Source organism: Sapajus apella, unplaced genomic scaffold (genome assembly GCF_009761245.1).
Source record: "Sapajus apella isolate SASKATOON/1434 unplaced genomic scaffold, GSC_monkey_1.0 scaffold33, whole genome shotgun sequence".
Classification (NCBI taxonomy): Eukaryota; Metazoa; Chordata; class Mammalia; order Primates; family Cebidae; genus Sapajus; species Sapajus apella.
The window spans coordinates 23783883-23796581 of NW_022436973.1; the positions used below are offsets into that span (position 1 = coordinate 23783883).

The 12699-nt window shown below is 51.6% G+C and overlaps 1 protein-coding gene across 6 annotated transcripts in view; it reads right to left on the minus strand.

The window, feature by feature from the left end:
* Positions 1-12699, minus strand: part of SIRPA (signal regulatory protein alpha) — a 44021-nt gene that overhangs the window by 12684 nt on the left and 18638 nt on the right. For all 6 annotated transcript variants that reach the window (XM_032295635.1, XM_032295638.1, XM_032295636.1 and 3 more), the window contains 4 exons: positions 10155-10508; positions 3989-4306; positions 3053-3385; positions 1040-1153 (listed from right to left, as the gene is read on the minus strand). In XM_032295635.1, the coding sequence (XP_032151526.1) occupies positions 1040-1153; positions 3053-3385; positions 3989-4306; positions 10155-10508 (1119 nt within the window). The remainder of the gene's footprint in view (positions 1-1039; positions 1154-3052; positions 3386-3988; positions 4307-10154; positions 10509-12699) is intronic.

Genomic DNA, 12699 nt, shown 5'->3' on the forward strand with positions numbered 1-12699 from the left:
TGAGATGTGAAATGTATTTCTATCTCTTGTAATAAAAAAAGGTTGCAGAAATACCAGTTTAAAATTGTCTTCTCCAAGAGTGGGAAAGACAGCGTGTATTTATGGCGATCCTAGAATGTGTCAGACCCATTATTTCACATGGGCTTATTTGGATTTCATAACTTCTCCAGGGCAGGCATTGCTAAACCCATTTTACAGATGGGGAATCTGAGGCTTGTAGAGGACAAACTGATTGTTTACAGTATACAACCAGGGTCTGGAATCCTGGTTTCTCTGACTTCAAAGTCGGAGGCCCTACCACAGCAACAACCAACCCTCCCAACCACACACACACACACACACACACACACACACACACACACACACAGACACACACCACATACGCACGTGAGAAGGGGAAGCCGTGTCCTGGATCTGACCCTGTGCCCTCCTGCTGTGCAGTCAAAGGCTATACCCCTTGCCCTGTGAGGAGGCTTTTTGGGAGGTAGTTCGTATTTCTGGGCTCACATACAATACGGGTGATACCCAGCGCTGACATTTACTGAGCACTTATATACCAGGTTACTTCCCTAACAACCCACGCAATCACTCGTTCAGTCTTCCCAATCAAATGGGCGGCAATATTATCTGCATTCCCTCTGGCCTCCTGTCCAGAGGCTTGTCATGTAACCTAGACTTGTACCAGGAAAGCAGGAGTCTGCCAGGAGGCTCCTAGGAAAGACAGTGTCCTCCCTGAGGCAGGTAAGAAGTCCCTGCCTCCCCTCTTCCCGGGCTGGCGGCTCCGTTGCTCAGTGGTGGCCCCTGAGGACACGGGGCCTGGGGCAGTGATGAGCATCTTGCAAACACGAGGGAGAAGCCACGGAGTGACCCACCTAGACTCCAACGTGGTAAGGCCACTGCCCCAGCCCCAGCACCGCTACCTCTGGACTTCTTGCTACTGGCAAAAGCTGATGCCCTTAACCCAAAGCACCTAATGGCGTCTCCCTCTGAGGACAGTCCAGGGACAAACCCTTAGGGAGGAAGAGGGGACTGCACCTACCTTTCTTCTGTCTGACTCGGACGAGGTAGAGGACTGCCAACAGTAGGGCCGCCAGCAAGGTGCACACCACGCCCACCACAATATAGATGTTCCGTTCGTTAGTTCCGGTCTTCTCTAGGGACCACAGGGAATAGAGGCTTCACGTATGCAGATTAAAAACAGAGAAAACCCACCCCACCACCGCTTTTCCCCACTAAGCAGGCATCATTAACTGGGAACATCTGGCTGGGCCTTCTCAGATGTCTCGAGCCACATGGGCACACTCACGGGTCTGCACATGCTTGCCCAAGAGGCTCATCCATGAACAGCACAAAAACCATGCTAAAGTGCCGGGGGGAATATATTTGCCACTGAGAGCTATGAAGGAACTCTGGCTGCAGGATGCAGGCAGAGACCTCACTCAGAAACGTTCCTTCGCATCTGGAGTGAACCACAGAGCGGTCACAAGGGCAGCCCAAATCCACTGGAAACTCTGAATCGGCAGCTGGAAGAAGGGGCAATGTGGCTACCAGGCTCTGCACCGCTCAGGGGCTGACCTCCGATCTGTGCCTGGCACTTGGGCTGTGAACACTGGGCTCAGGTGTTAGCATAGGAGCTCTGAACCTGCACTCTGGAAATGACAATGGAGGCCTGGCTGCCCGGGGCATAGATAAGAGGGTCATAGACCGGAGCACAGTGGTTCAGCAGGAGCAGGGCTCTAAACCACAAAAATGTACTTTCAAATCAATGCCAATAAGTAGCTGTGTGACCCTGGGCAAGTCAATTAAACCTTCCTCCAAACCCTGGCTTCCTCTTCTGTTACTGGGGCCAACAGTCATCTCTACCTCATTGGCTAACTAAGGATTATGTAACCAACCAATAAACCAACCAACCAACCAACCAACTAACCAACTAACTCTTTCATCCTCTTTCACTGGAAAGGCATTTATTGAGTCCCTACTGTGGCTAGACCCTGAAGATACAATGCCAAACAAGACAGTCATGGCACCTACCAGCTGAGACTCAGAGCTGAGGGATCGTGAAGCTCATCTCCTTCACCACAGCCATGAGCAAGTGGAGGCCCAGAGAGAGGCACTGACTCATCCAAGTCACACAGCAAGTCTGCGACAGAGCTGGCATGGAAAGCCACACACCCTGTCGCCCTACACATCCTATGAAAACCCGGCACTGGTGAAATCAAAGGGTCACTTTGCCACAGCCCCAAGGCTGTCTTTTAGAGCTCCCCTGAAGGGTGCAGGAAGGACAGAAATGGCTTCAACTCTAATCCATGCAAGGTTGTACTATGGACAAGGCATCAGCCACGTTGACAACAGGTGATGAAATAGTCCATGGCAGCATTGAAATGCCAACCAGCCACCGCCATTTGAAAACAGAGGCGACGTCCACCAACACCACATTGCAGGGGCTGAGAAGATGCTACCCTGACACCCTCACGCTCTCAGCAGAGTGACAGCACTGTCTCCTCCTTACATGAGTTTGCCCTTTGGCCTGAAATGTTCCTTGGGCAATCACACAGAAATAGTCACATGTGGGACAGAACATGTACAAGAATCTTCACTGAAGCCCTGACTACGTGACAAGGTGCAGCCATCCTGCATGACTCCACCCGGCTTCAGTGGGGCAGGCTTCCGATGGCAGCCAAGGAGACGACGCCACGGCTAGAAAGAGTAGGGAGGAGGGGTGGGCCAGGAGGAATGGGGAGTGTGGTAACTGTCAGGTGGAGAAGGCGAGATGCAGGACGCCGTGAACGGATGGGGCCCTCTGTCCCTCTTTCCTCCTGTGATATAAATCTAGGTCAAAAGATCGACCAAGATGTGCATCAAACTCTTACCACTGGTGACTCTTGGAGTGTGGGATCTGGGGAAATGGAGCTGACATTAAAATTCTACTTTATATTTATACACTTCTAGATTCTTCTACAATAGCATGAATTACTACTTTTAACATTTAAAAAAATCACAAAACTAAGATAAAAATTTCAAAGAGCTGGGGCAGTTGAAACAGAGGCCTCACCAGCAGCGGTATCTGAGCCCTGCTCCTTCTTGTGGGCTGAGACCTCCAGGCGAAGGCTTTTGCTGACCGCCGGCTGCCCATCATGCTCCACCTGGCAGGTGAGCACTACACCATCCCTGTGGGCAGATGAGTTCACCAGGAGCCAGCTTGCCCAGTTGTAGGTTCCATCCTTGTTCTCTGTGAGGGTTGAAGCTGTTTCTGTCCGGGACACGTTTCCGTTCTCCAACCAGGTCAGCTGCAGGCTCTGGGGATAGAACTTCTTCACCTGGCAGGTGACGTTCACCTGGTTCTCTGCCCTCATGGGCTGATGAGTAACCTCCAAGGTGGGTGGAACTGAAACAGCACAGGGCAGAAACTCTGACCTTGTGGCACAGACAGGTCACAGGGAGGGCTCCATAACTTAGCTCCCACCACCATGGTGAGGGCGTCCCCAGGACAGTGCTAGGGAGTCAGCAGGTGCTCAGACATTGAGAGCACTCTTTGGATATGAGTGAAATTACTAAGCACAACACCCAGCACCTAGTAGGTGCTCAAAGACTGGTAGCTCCTACTAGGCTAAGAATGAGTGAAATCTACAAGCACAACCCCAGGCCTGCAGTTGGAATGTTATTACTGCAGCAAAATAAAGAAAATCACCAAGCACATAGGGCCTTAGCTCATAGTAGATGCTCATTAATTGTAGTTGCTAATGGGAAAATAAATGAAACAGCTAGCATAGTCCTTGCTGCCTGGCAGGTGGTCACCCAGCCACTGCCATTAAAATATGAGTAAGTGACTGGCACATCTAGGAGCCTGGGAGGCGGGCAGCACAGTTAGGAATTTAGGTTCCAGGCTTTTCAGGCCCTGGAGCAGAAGGGGAGCTGGACGGGCAGGTGGGAGTGGGCAGTGGGCTTGGCAGCCAGGTGTGGGCTTGCGCTGGGAGTGAGGGTCCTCTACCTCGGATGGTCTCAGACAAGTTGGCAGTCCCACGAAGAGGGTCCCCCTGCAAGGTGACGTGGGCCACCTCGCAGATGACCTGAGAGCGAACGTCCCCACGGGTCAGTCCCACCCTGGCTGTGCTGCGGATGCTGTAGGACACGCTCTCTCCTGCGGGGTCCACGGTGGTCTGGAGGGCTGAGAGCTCATTCCCATTTTTGAACCATTTCAGGGTGATGTCTCTGGGGGAGAAGCCGTGGGACTCGCAGGTGAAGCTCACTGTGTCCTCAGGTGTGACCCTCGTCGCAGGGCCTGACACCACGGGGGCAGAGGGTTTGGCTACAAAAGGAGCATCGATAAACAGCAGACATGACTGAGATGACCATCACTAACGATGAGTGCGTGACACGCTAAGAACCTTCATGGACATTATTTTTTTATCCTTCCAATAATGCGGAAGGATTAATGAGGGCACTGTCCCTATCCTCATTTTACAGAGCAGGATGCAAAGGCTGGGAGAGGTGAGAACCTGCCTGAGGTCAGACACTGTAGGGCAGGGCCCAGAAGGAAGCCCAGGCCTGAGTTCAAACTCCTCTCTACACAGGGGACTTCCGCCAGTGTGGGCACAGGATCAAAATTCACCACTGGTCTCATCCTTGGTATTTACTGTTCCTACCCTGCCTCCCCGGGAAACAGTGGCAGCCTCAGAGAGAGCGTTTATAGGGGTCAATGCAGGGACTAAGTAGCAAAGTGGCACCATCACGAGAGCTGGAACCAGGCTGCTCAGCCCACGAGAGGGGCGGCCTGGCACACCCTGCTCCCTGTCTGTAAAATGGGGCGGCAGCATTTCTCCTCCCTGGGATGCAGTGAGGATTAAATGAGGCAATGGAAGCAGTTTTGCTTTGGGTAAACACAGAAGATGCTTCACAAAAATAAGCAAAAACAGATCTAACTTTAACCCAGAATTTATTCCCATCCAAAGCTCTCTCTTCAGGTATTTATGAATTTCCTTCATATTTTTCATTTTCTCCACAAATATTCCAGCAGGGTCTAATCTGTGCCAAGTGCTAAATTTGAAAGGAAGGGACACTCTTCTGAATCTGGGGCCTTCTTTGGGGTCAGTTTTGATAGATATTAAAGATCGCCAAGTATGGAGAAAGCCAAACTGGATAATTTCCTAACCATCAAGTAATTACACAGACACAGGGCGCCCGCCCAATCAGGCAGAAGCAATTCCAGGGTCCTGAAGGCACACAAATGGCTGAATCAGAACGTGGGCTGTTTCTCCCTGTAGACAGGCCCTAAACGTGTCTCCAAATTGCTAATCATTACCCTGCACCTACTATCGCAGTCACCAGGAAGCACATATCACACATACCTGCATTTGTAAATATTAACTTGCTGCCTAACACCCATCAAACATTTTGAGGGCACAGTAAGGAGGGTGTCACTTAAAGAAGTCAAGTCATCGGTACCAGCAGCCTGGATGTCCCCGCAGGGCTGAGGGGGTGCAGTCAGTTCCCATGTATCCAGGGCTTCTCTGGAGCTGGACACTGGCTGCCCCTCCATGTCCCTCAGCTCTTTAATCCTCACTCCATCTCTCCTGTGAGTCCCTTTTAGGAAAAAGCTCAGAGAGGCCCAGGGCCAAGAGTGGACACAAACCCCACCCTGGTAAGATGAGGGAGGCTGGATGTAAGCACAGAGCCTGGCATGTAGTAGGTGCTTAATAAATGGCCCCTGTGACTGTTATCAGGCAGTTTGGTCATTACTGCTTCTGAATCTACACATTTATCCTTTAGGCAGCAGAACAAAGCAGAGTGGAAACACCAAGAAAAGGCTCAACCCTGCTCCCTGCAGCTCATGACAAACCCAAATGATAAAAGGAGCAGAAACCACCAAGTGAGGATTCTCTCCCCCTTTTCTGAACAATCCCCTCAGGAAACAAGTTTGGCGAATTGGCTTTCAAAACACAAACAAGATCACAAGCACCTCCCTCCAGAGGAGCTATTTACAGAAGCTGGAAGCATTTTAAAGAGGGAGGGAGCAGATTCCTCTGTGACATCTTGGTGTGTCAAGGCAGGGAGGGTTCTGGGGCCGAATTGCAAGGATTTGCTGGGATTCTGGTATTTAGACAGACGTTTTCAAGATAGAAGGTTCCCCCCCACTGGGGCTGGATCTGAGCAGGGCTTTGTCTGGGGCCCCACCTTGGCCCCTGAGGCCTGTATCATGAGAGGGGTCTGGCCAGGCCACTGGGGCCTCCGAAGAGCTGTCCCGGGCTCATGTTGTTCAGAAGGATCCACACCCTGAAAATCTGTTCTCCCATCTGGCACCACAGAGGACCATCTTTTCCAACTTGTCCTCTGTGACCTCCGCGTATCTATCGCAGGGGTTCTCGGTCCTGGCTATGTATTAGAATCTTCTGGATTAACTAAAAACTTCAGATGCCTACACCCATGTCACACCAATTAAAGAGGCATTTCTACGGTGGAGTCTGGAATTTATTTCAAAGTTTCCCAGATGATTCTAAAGAGCAGTGAAGATTGAAAGCGACCTGAGCACACCCTAAGCACCATTTATACTTGAGACCTGGAGGAGCACTGACCCATCTGAGGTTGCAGGTCTTCAGCGTCACACAGCTCACATCTGCTCAACACTGACTGCAGACCAGGTGCTGCCCTGAGTTTCACAGGATTTTTAACTCATTCAGTCTCTACTCCTGGTCTGTGAGGCTGGTGTTATCACTGACAAGTGGGGACACTGAGGCCCATGGTGGTGCAGTGCCTTGTCCCACGTCACAGATCCAGGAGGTGGCAGGGCTGGGATGTGGCCCCAGGAAGCTGGGCTCTGGCCACGCTCTCCTAACCACAATTCTGCAGCTCAGGGATAACCAGAATACCGCCACCATTCGAGGCTCTGTGTACATCCTCTCCAACCCTCACAGAACCCCTAAGGGTTGAAATTATCATCATCATTTCACAGACAGGGAAACTGAGGACTCAAGGGAAGCCAGGATTTGCCCAGGATCACATGATCTTGGGAAAACCCCATTGCTTACTAAGGTCTGTTGTCTCCCCAGGCTCACTGCATCCTCATAACATCCTGGAAAGGTTGGGACAATTCTCGACATACTACACATGGGGAAACTGAGGCTCAACAAGGGGAATTGGGTTGCCCAAGGTTACACATCTTAAAATAACACCTTGATAGCCAGGTGTGGAGGGTCACACCTGTAATCCCAGCACTTTGTGAGGCTGAGGTGGGTGGATCACCTGAGATCAACAAGATGAAACTCTGTCTCTACTAAAAGCACACACACAAAAAAAAATTAGCTGGGCATGGTGGCAGATGCCTACAATCCCAGCTACTCGGGAGGCTGAAGCAGGAGAATCACTTGAACCCAGGAGGTGAGGTTGCAGTGAGCTGAGATCATGCCATTGCACTCCAGCCTAGGCAACAAGAGTAAAACTCCATCTCGAAAATAAATAAATAAATAAAATAACACCTTGATTTGGGGTTGTCTACTCTGCACTGGGTAATTTATACACAGGAACTCAAATCCTTTCCACTCTGCCAAAGGCATCCCTGATAATCCCCATTTTACAGAGGAGGAAACTGAGGCTGAGAGAAGCGAAGACACTGTTTCCTCATCCCCCATGTGTCCAATGGGCATTTCCAGTGTTCCCCAAGATTTTATGTCTATCAATTGAGCAAGTACCTAAACTTCATGAACCCTGACACTGACCATCTTCCCTTTTTCCCTTTGAGATTCTTGACTTCATGCAATTCTAGGGAGAGGCCTCCTTCCAGGGTGCCCAGACCTGGTTACCCTATTGCGATAAACTGAAGTTGGTGGGCTCCTGAGAGCCCGAGGGGAGAATATAAACTCTTGCTCCTATGGGCCCAAAGCACCCACCAGGAAACGCTTCATCTCCGCATCCTTAGTCCTCAGCACGATGAATAGGTGGGCACGTGGTCTGCTGGGCTCCAGGAGGCCCGACTCTGCTCCATGGATGCTGCTCAGTGATGTGCTGAGACCTGTCCTTTAGGAACAGGTTCCTACATCATGAGACACCTGCAGGACCTTTCTGATGGGGGCCGGCCCCTCCTACTTCCATGGGACTTTTTGCTTTGTTTTCCTTTTTTATTTTGAAACTGAGTCTTGCTTTGTAACCCAGGCTGGAGTGCAGTGGCATGATCTCGGCTCACTGCAATCTCTGCCTTCTGGGTTCAAGCGATTCTCCTGCCTCAGCCTATGTTTATTGCTATAGAACTGCAAGAGTGGAATGAGAAGGGTGGAGCACAGCTGGGTGTTATAGACACAGGGGCTGTGGTTCAAGGCTCCCCAACCTGCTCACCACTTAGGTCTCCTCTCTGGGCCTCAGGGTCCTCATCTATAAAAGGGGCAAACACATGGCTCTTCCTTCTAGTACTTGTTATAAAAGGAAAAAGTGCCAGGCTCAGGATCTGGCCCAGCTGCTGCTCCCTGGCCCCCTCCTGCCTCCCTCCTTTCTCATCCAGGACATCATTTAGGCTGACAGCATGGCAAAGAGGAGTGAGCACTCTACTAGGAGTCAGCAGAACCGAGTCACACCTGAGCCACTTACTTGCTGCGATTGTCTAGGCATGGGATGTCTCATCTGGGAAATTCAATGTCTTTTCCTGTAATATCTGCACAATCAGAATAAAGCCACCCTCCCTGCCTCTGTCCAGCGGTTGTGGGGGTACTTGTTATTATGTCTAGGAGGGAAATGGGGCCATATTCACACAAACTAAAACATACACACCCTCTGATCTAGCAATGGCGCCTCCAGCGGGCATCTCCCACCTGAGGAGGGTGACGCACATATAAAGGTCACCCACTGCAGGACAGTTTTAATGGTTCAGGGTTGGGGACAACTTACATAGCCATCAATGGAAGACTGTAAAATAAATCTGATATTTCCAAAAGCTGGAGTATTCTGTAACCATTACACAACAGAGCAGGTCTCTATCTCCTGATATGAAATCTCAATATGGAATAATATGGTTTACATTTGGGAGAGGTTTTCCAGTCACCAATGGCATCTGAATGTGAGTATTCTGAACCTTTGGGAAACTGATGAGAAGTGCTGGCTCCCTGCTTAGTGGTTCTGTTCAAGGAGCTTTAATTGAGTACCTTTGATGCTCCAGGCTCTTCTATGGAAACAATGTCTAACACTGGGGCAGGAAGGAGCCTCCCTGGAATCAGATGTGGGCTCTGGTCCAGATCCCGTCACTAGCTGGCCCTGTGACTATGGGCAAGGCCCCTGTCATCTCCTGACTTCAAGTTGCCACCTGTAACTGGGGGTTGGGCTGGATGGTCTGAGGGTCCTTCCTGCACTAATGTCCCAGGATCAGGAGTTACAACAAGGATCCTGGGGCCCTGGCAACAAACACAAATGAGCATCTTTGCTGCCTTAACTGAGGAACCCGAAGTCACCCAGAAGGAAGACCTCTTTCCTGGAATGGGAGACATTCTATGATGACCCAGCTTTGTTCAGAGCCTTTAATGACTGCATAAATCAGTCCCTAAATCGCACGAGGGTTTTCCTAAAAGACCCATAGAAGATGCCGGAACCTCTGGCTTCCCCTCTCACCAGGGCCATCAGACTAAACAGTAAATCTGTGCCTTTTAGGAATCTTCTCAGTTGATGTTTGGTGATGAAATAAAGAAAAGCACACCCTCCCTGCTCGCTGCCCTGGGTGGATTTCTTATTGGAAAGGATGAGAACACAAGCTTGGCCGGAGCCTGGCACACAGTAGGTTCTCAGTGAGTGCCTGTCACTTAGAGAAGACTTGACCACCCTGAGAGGGAAGCGCTCTCTGGAGGCGGCAGGTGAGGTCTGGCCCTGTGCCTGGACAAGCCACTCTGTCAGTTCCCTCATCTGTGGAACCAAAGGGCTGGGGCAGATTAGAAGTGGCAAGGGCTACAGAGCCAGGCAGACGGAGGGAGGATGCTGACTTTCCCACTCTTTACCAGCCGTGGAGCCTTGAGCAAATAGCATGACGTCTCCAGGTCTCCACTTCCCTTATCTGTAAAAGGGGGAGGCATCAATTCATGAAAAGGAGCACCCACCACCACACCTGATCATGGCTCAAAGAATGGAGGGTGTTATTATCGACTTATTGTCACAAACCAGGGGACGAAGGAGGCCCACACTGTACTCACCCCGCACAGACAGCTCCGTGCCTGGTCCAGACTTCAACTCCGTATCAGGGCTCCCTTTCCGGAATTTCACACAGTAGTAGGTGCCGGCATCTGCTGGGGTGATGTTACTGATGCGGATGGAATGGTCCATGTTGTTTCTCTTTGTCTGGTCTGCAACAGTTGTTACCCGGGGGAAGTAGCCTTCTTTTTGAGTGTAGATTAATTCCCGGCCTGGTCCAGCTCCTCTGAACCATTGGATGGGCCCCACAGGGACCAGGGAGGTCACAGTGCAGAGCAGAGTGGCCGTCTCTCCAGCTGCGACCGACACGGACTTCTCAGGCTGCATCACCTGCAGCTCCTCCTCACCTGCCACTCCTGAAAGAAACACAAAGCAGTGATTTTTTCATCCTTACATGATTCTCTGTGTTTCCTCAAGTGTTTATCAATGACTTTCATTAACTGGGTGTACACCAGGAGCAGGCCTTGAACTCAGCACACTGTGTATATTATCTCATTTAACCCTCATAAGAAACCTGCAACATGAGCCCGTATTCTAAGTGGGGACACTGAGGCACAGAAAGCTAAGTGACATGGCAGAGAGTGGCTTCGAATGCCTGGACCCTCTCTGGAAGAGTCACGTCTCAGCTGGACTCTATAATTCCAATCTGAATTAATCAGAAGGAGGCCTGGTGTTCAGACAGAGGGAACAGCCTGGGCAAGGACTCAGAAGTAGGAGTCTGGCGTGTGCGGGGCTCTACAAGGCATTAGGTTCTGTTTCTGGCCCGGCCCAGGATGCAGGCCCCGAAAAGGGAGGCTGTCCTCAGCGGTCTGGGCAGGAGGAGAACGTGGTTGGAGTTCTGGATCACTGGTCTACAGCTGTGTCCCTGGGCCACCACTCAGGTGACCAATAAGATCCAGTGTAGACTCATGCCAGTGTGTGTGAGTCCCGGCCTGGAGCCCGGGGCTGAGCCCGGCTTGCAAAGTGCCACACAAATGCAAGAGTTGCCCTTAGTTTGCCCTTACTGCTCTCAGCCTTGGTTTCTTCATCTGTAAAATAGTTACTATAACCCCACCTCAATGGATCTCTGCGAGGACAAAACAAGCCAAGGCTGGGGACAGTGTCAAAATTCAGCATGTGGTCTTTACAGTCATTGGTCCTGGTTTGGAACCTGGTTCACCCCTTGTTCGTATGCGACCCTAGTTTATCCATCGGTTTTGAGTCTCAGTTTTCTCACCTACAAGATGGGTAGAACACCCCCCAGGCCTCTGCTTTGTTTGAAAAGAAAATGAGATCACACATAGAAGTCATTTAGCCCTGAGCTGGGCACTGGGGAAGCTGCTGTTACTACACACTGAATAAACAAGGAGGCAGTGGCTGTTCAGACTTTACTCTCACCAACACTTGCTGATGCCCTGTGATCCAGGCCTCAATGTGACAGGGACACACTAGAGTTGGGCCCAGTCCAGGCCTCAAGGGCTCCCAAATTGGTAGCTGGAAGGAATTGTCGAGGTCAGCTACAGGGGCCTGAGCTCCACTCAGAGACACTGCGGCACACAAGACAGGGACCCTGGGTGGCGAGACTGGGGTGCAGAGTGGAGAGCCCAGACAGGAAGAGGAGGGCAGGATGAGGCTGTCGAGAGATGTGCTGAAGATGCTCAGGGGCCGAGTGAGAACAGTTCAGAGCAAGGCACAGCCAGGGCCTCGACTCTGAACAAGGTGAGATACAAGAAACAAAGACAGATCATGATCATAAAGACCTCAGAGAAACACATGCATGAGACAGGCAGAGGGAGAGTGAGAGGGCGGGCTAGAACGGGGGAGAGGGAGAGAATGAGGTAAATAGAGGAGTGGCAGTTGCCTGGTATGCAGGTGACAGGTGACCTAGGGCCCCAGTTGGAGGGTCCACTGACCCTTCACATGACCTTGTCCTGCCCTGACCTGGGCCTCCTTTGCCTTGTACATCAGACAAGCTTGCAGAAGTTGTCCTGAGCAGCCCCTCTGGCTCTGGCTGGGCAGGAAAGAGACCTTGTGAATTTACCCACCAACCCAAGGCCTGGCACCACCCCTCTGGCAGGGGCAGGGCAGTCAGGGAAAGAGGCTCACAGACCCCTATCTGCCCTCACCGCAGCAAGCCCAGGGCTCTGTGTCCATTGTCCTGCCTTTCTCCCACTCCCAGCCTCGACTCTGGCAAGGGATCACCCTTGGGGCCCGGTTCTCATGGCAGGTGAGGGGAGGCTCAGAGTGCCAAGTTGAGCATGGCAAGCCCCTCATGGCACAGGAGGAAAAAAAAAACAGAACCCACAGTGGACAGAGGCTCAGCCAGCATCAGACAGCCTGAGAGGAGTGGGGCTGGTGGCCAGATGTGTGGGAGGCCCAGGAGGCCCATACGGGCGGGGACGTCAGAGGCAGCACCAGCAGCTGCCAGCACTGAGCTAGGAACTTTCCCAACAGGTCTGCATTTCAGTCTCAAGACTGGACCAACTGGAAAGGCTGCCTCGAGGAAGCACAGTTGCTGGGGCCAGCAGGCCTGGGCGATGGCATGGCTCCCCTCCTAGCCACCTCTGC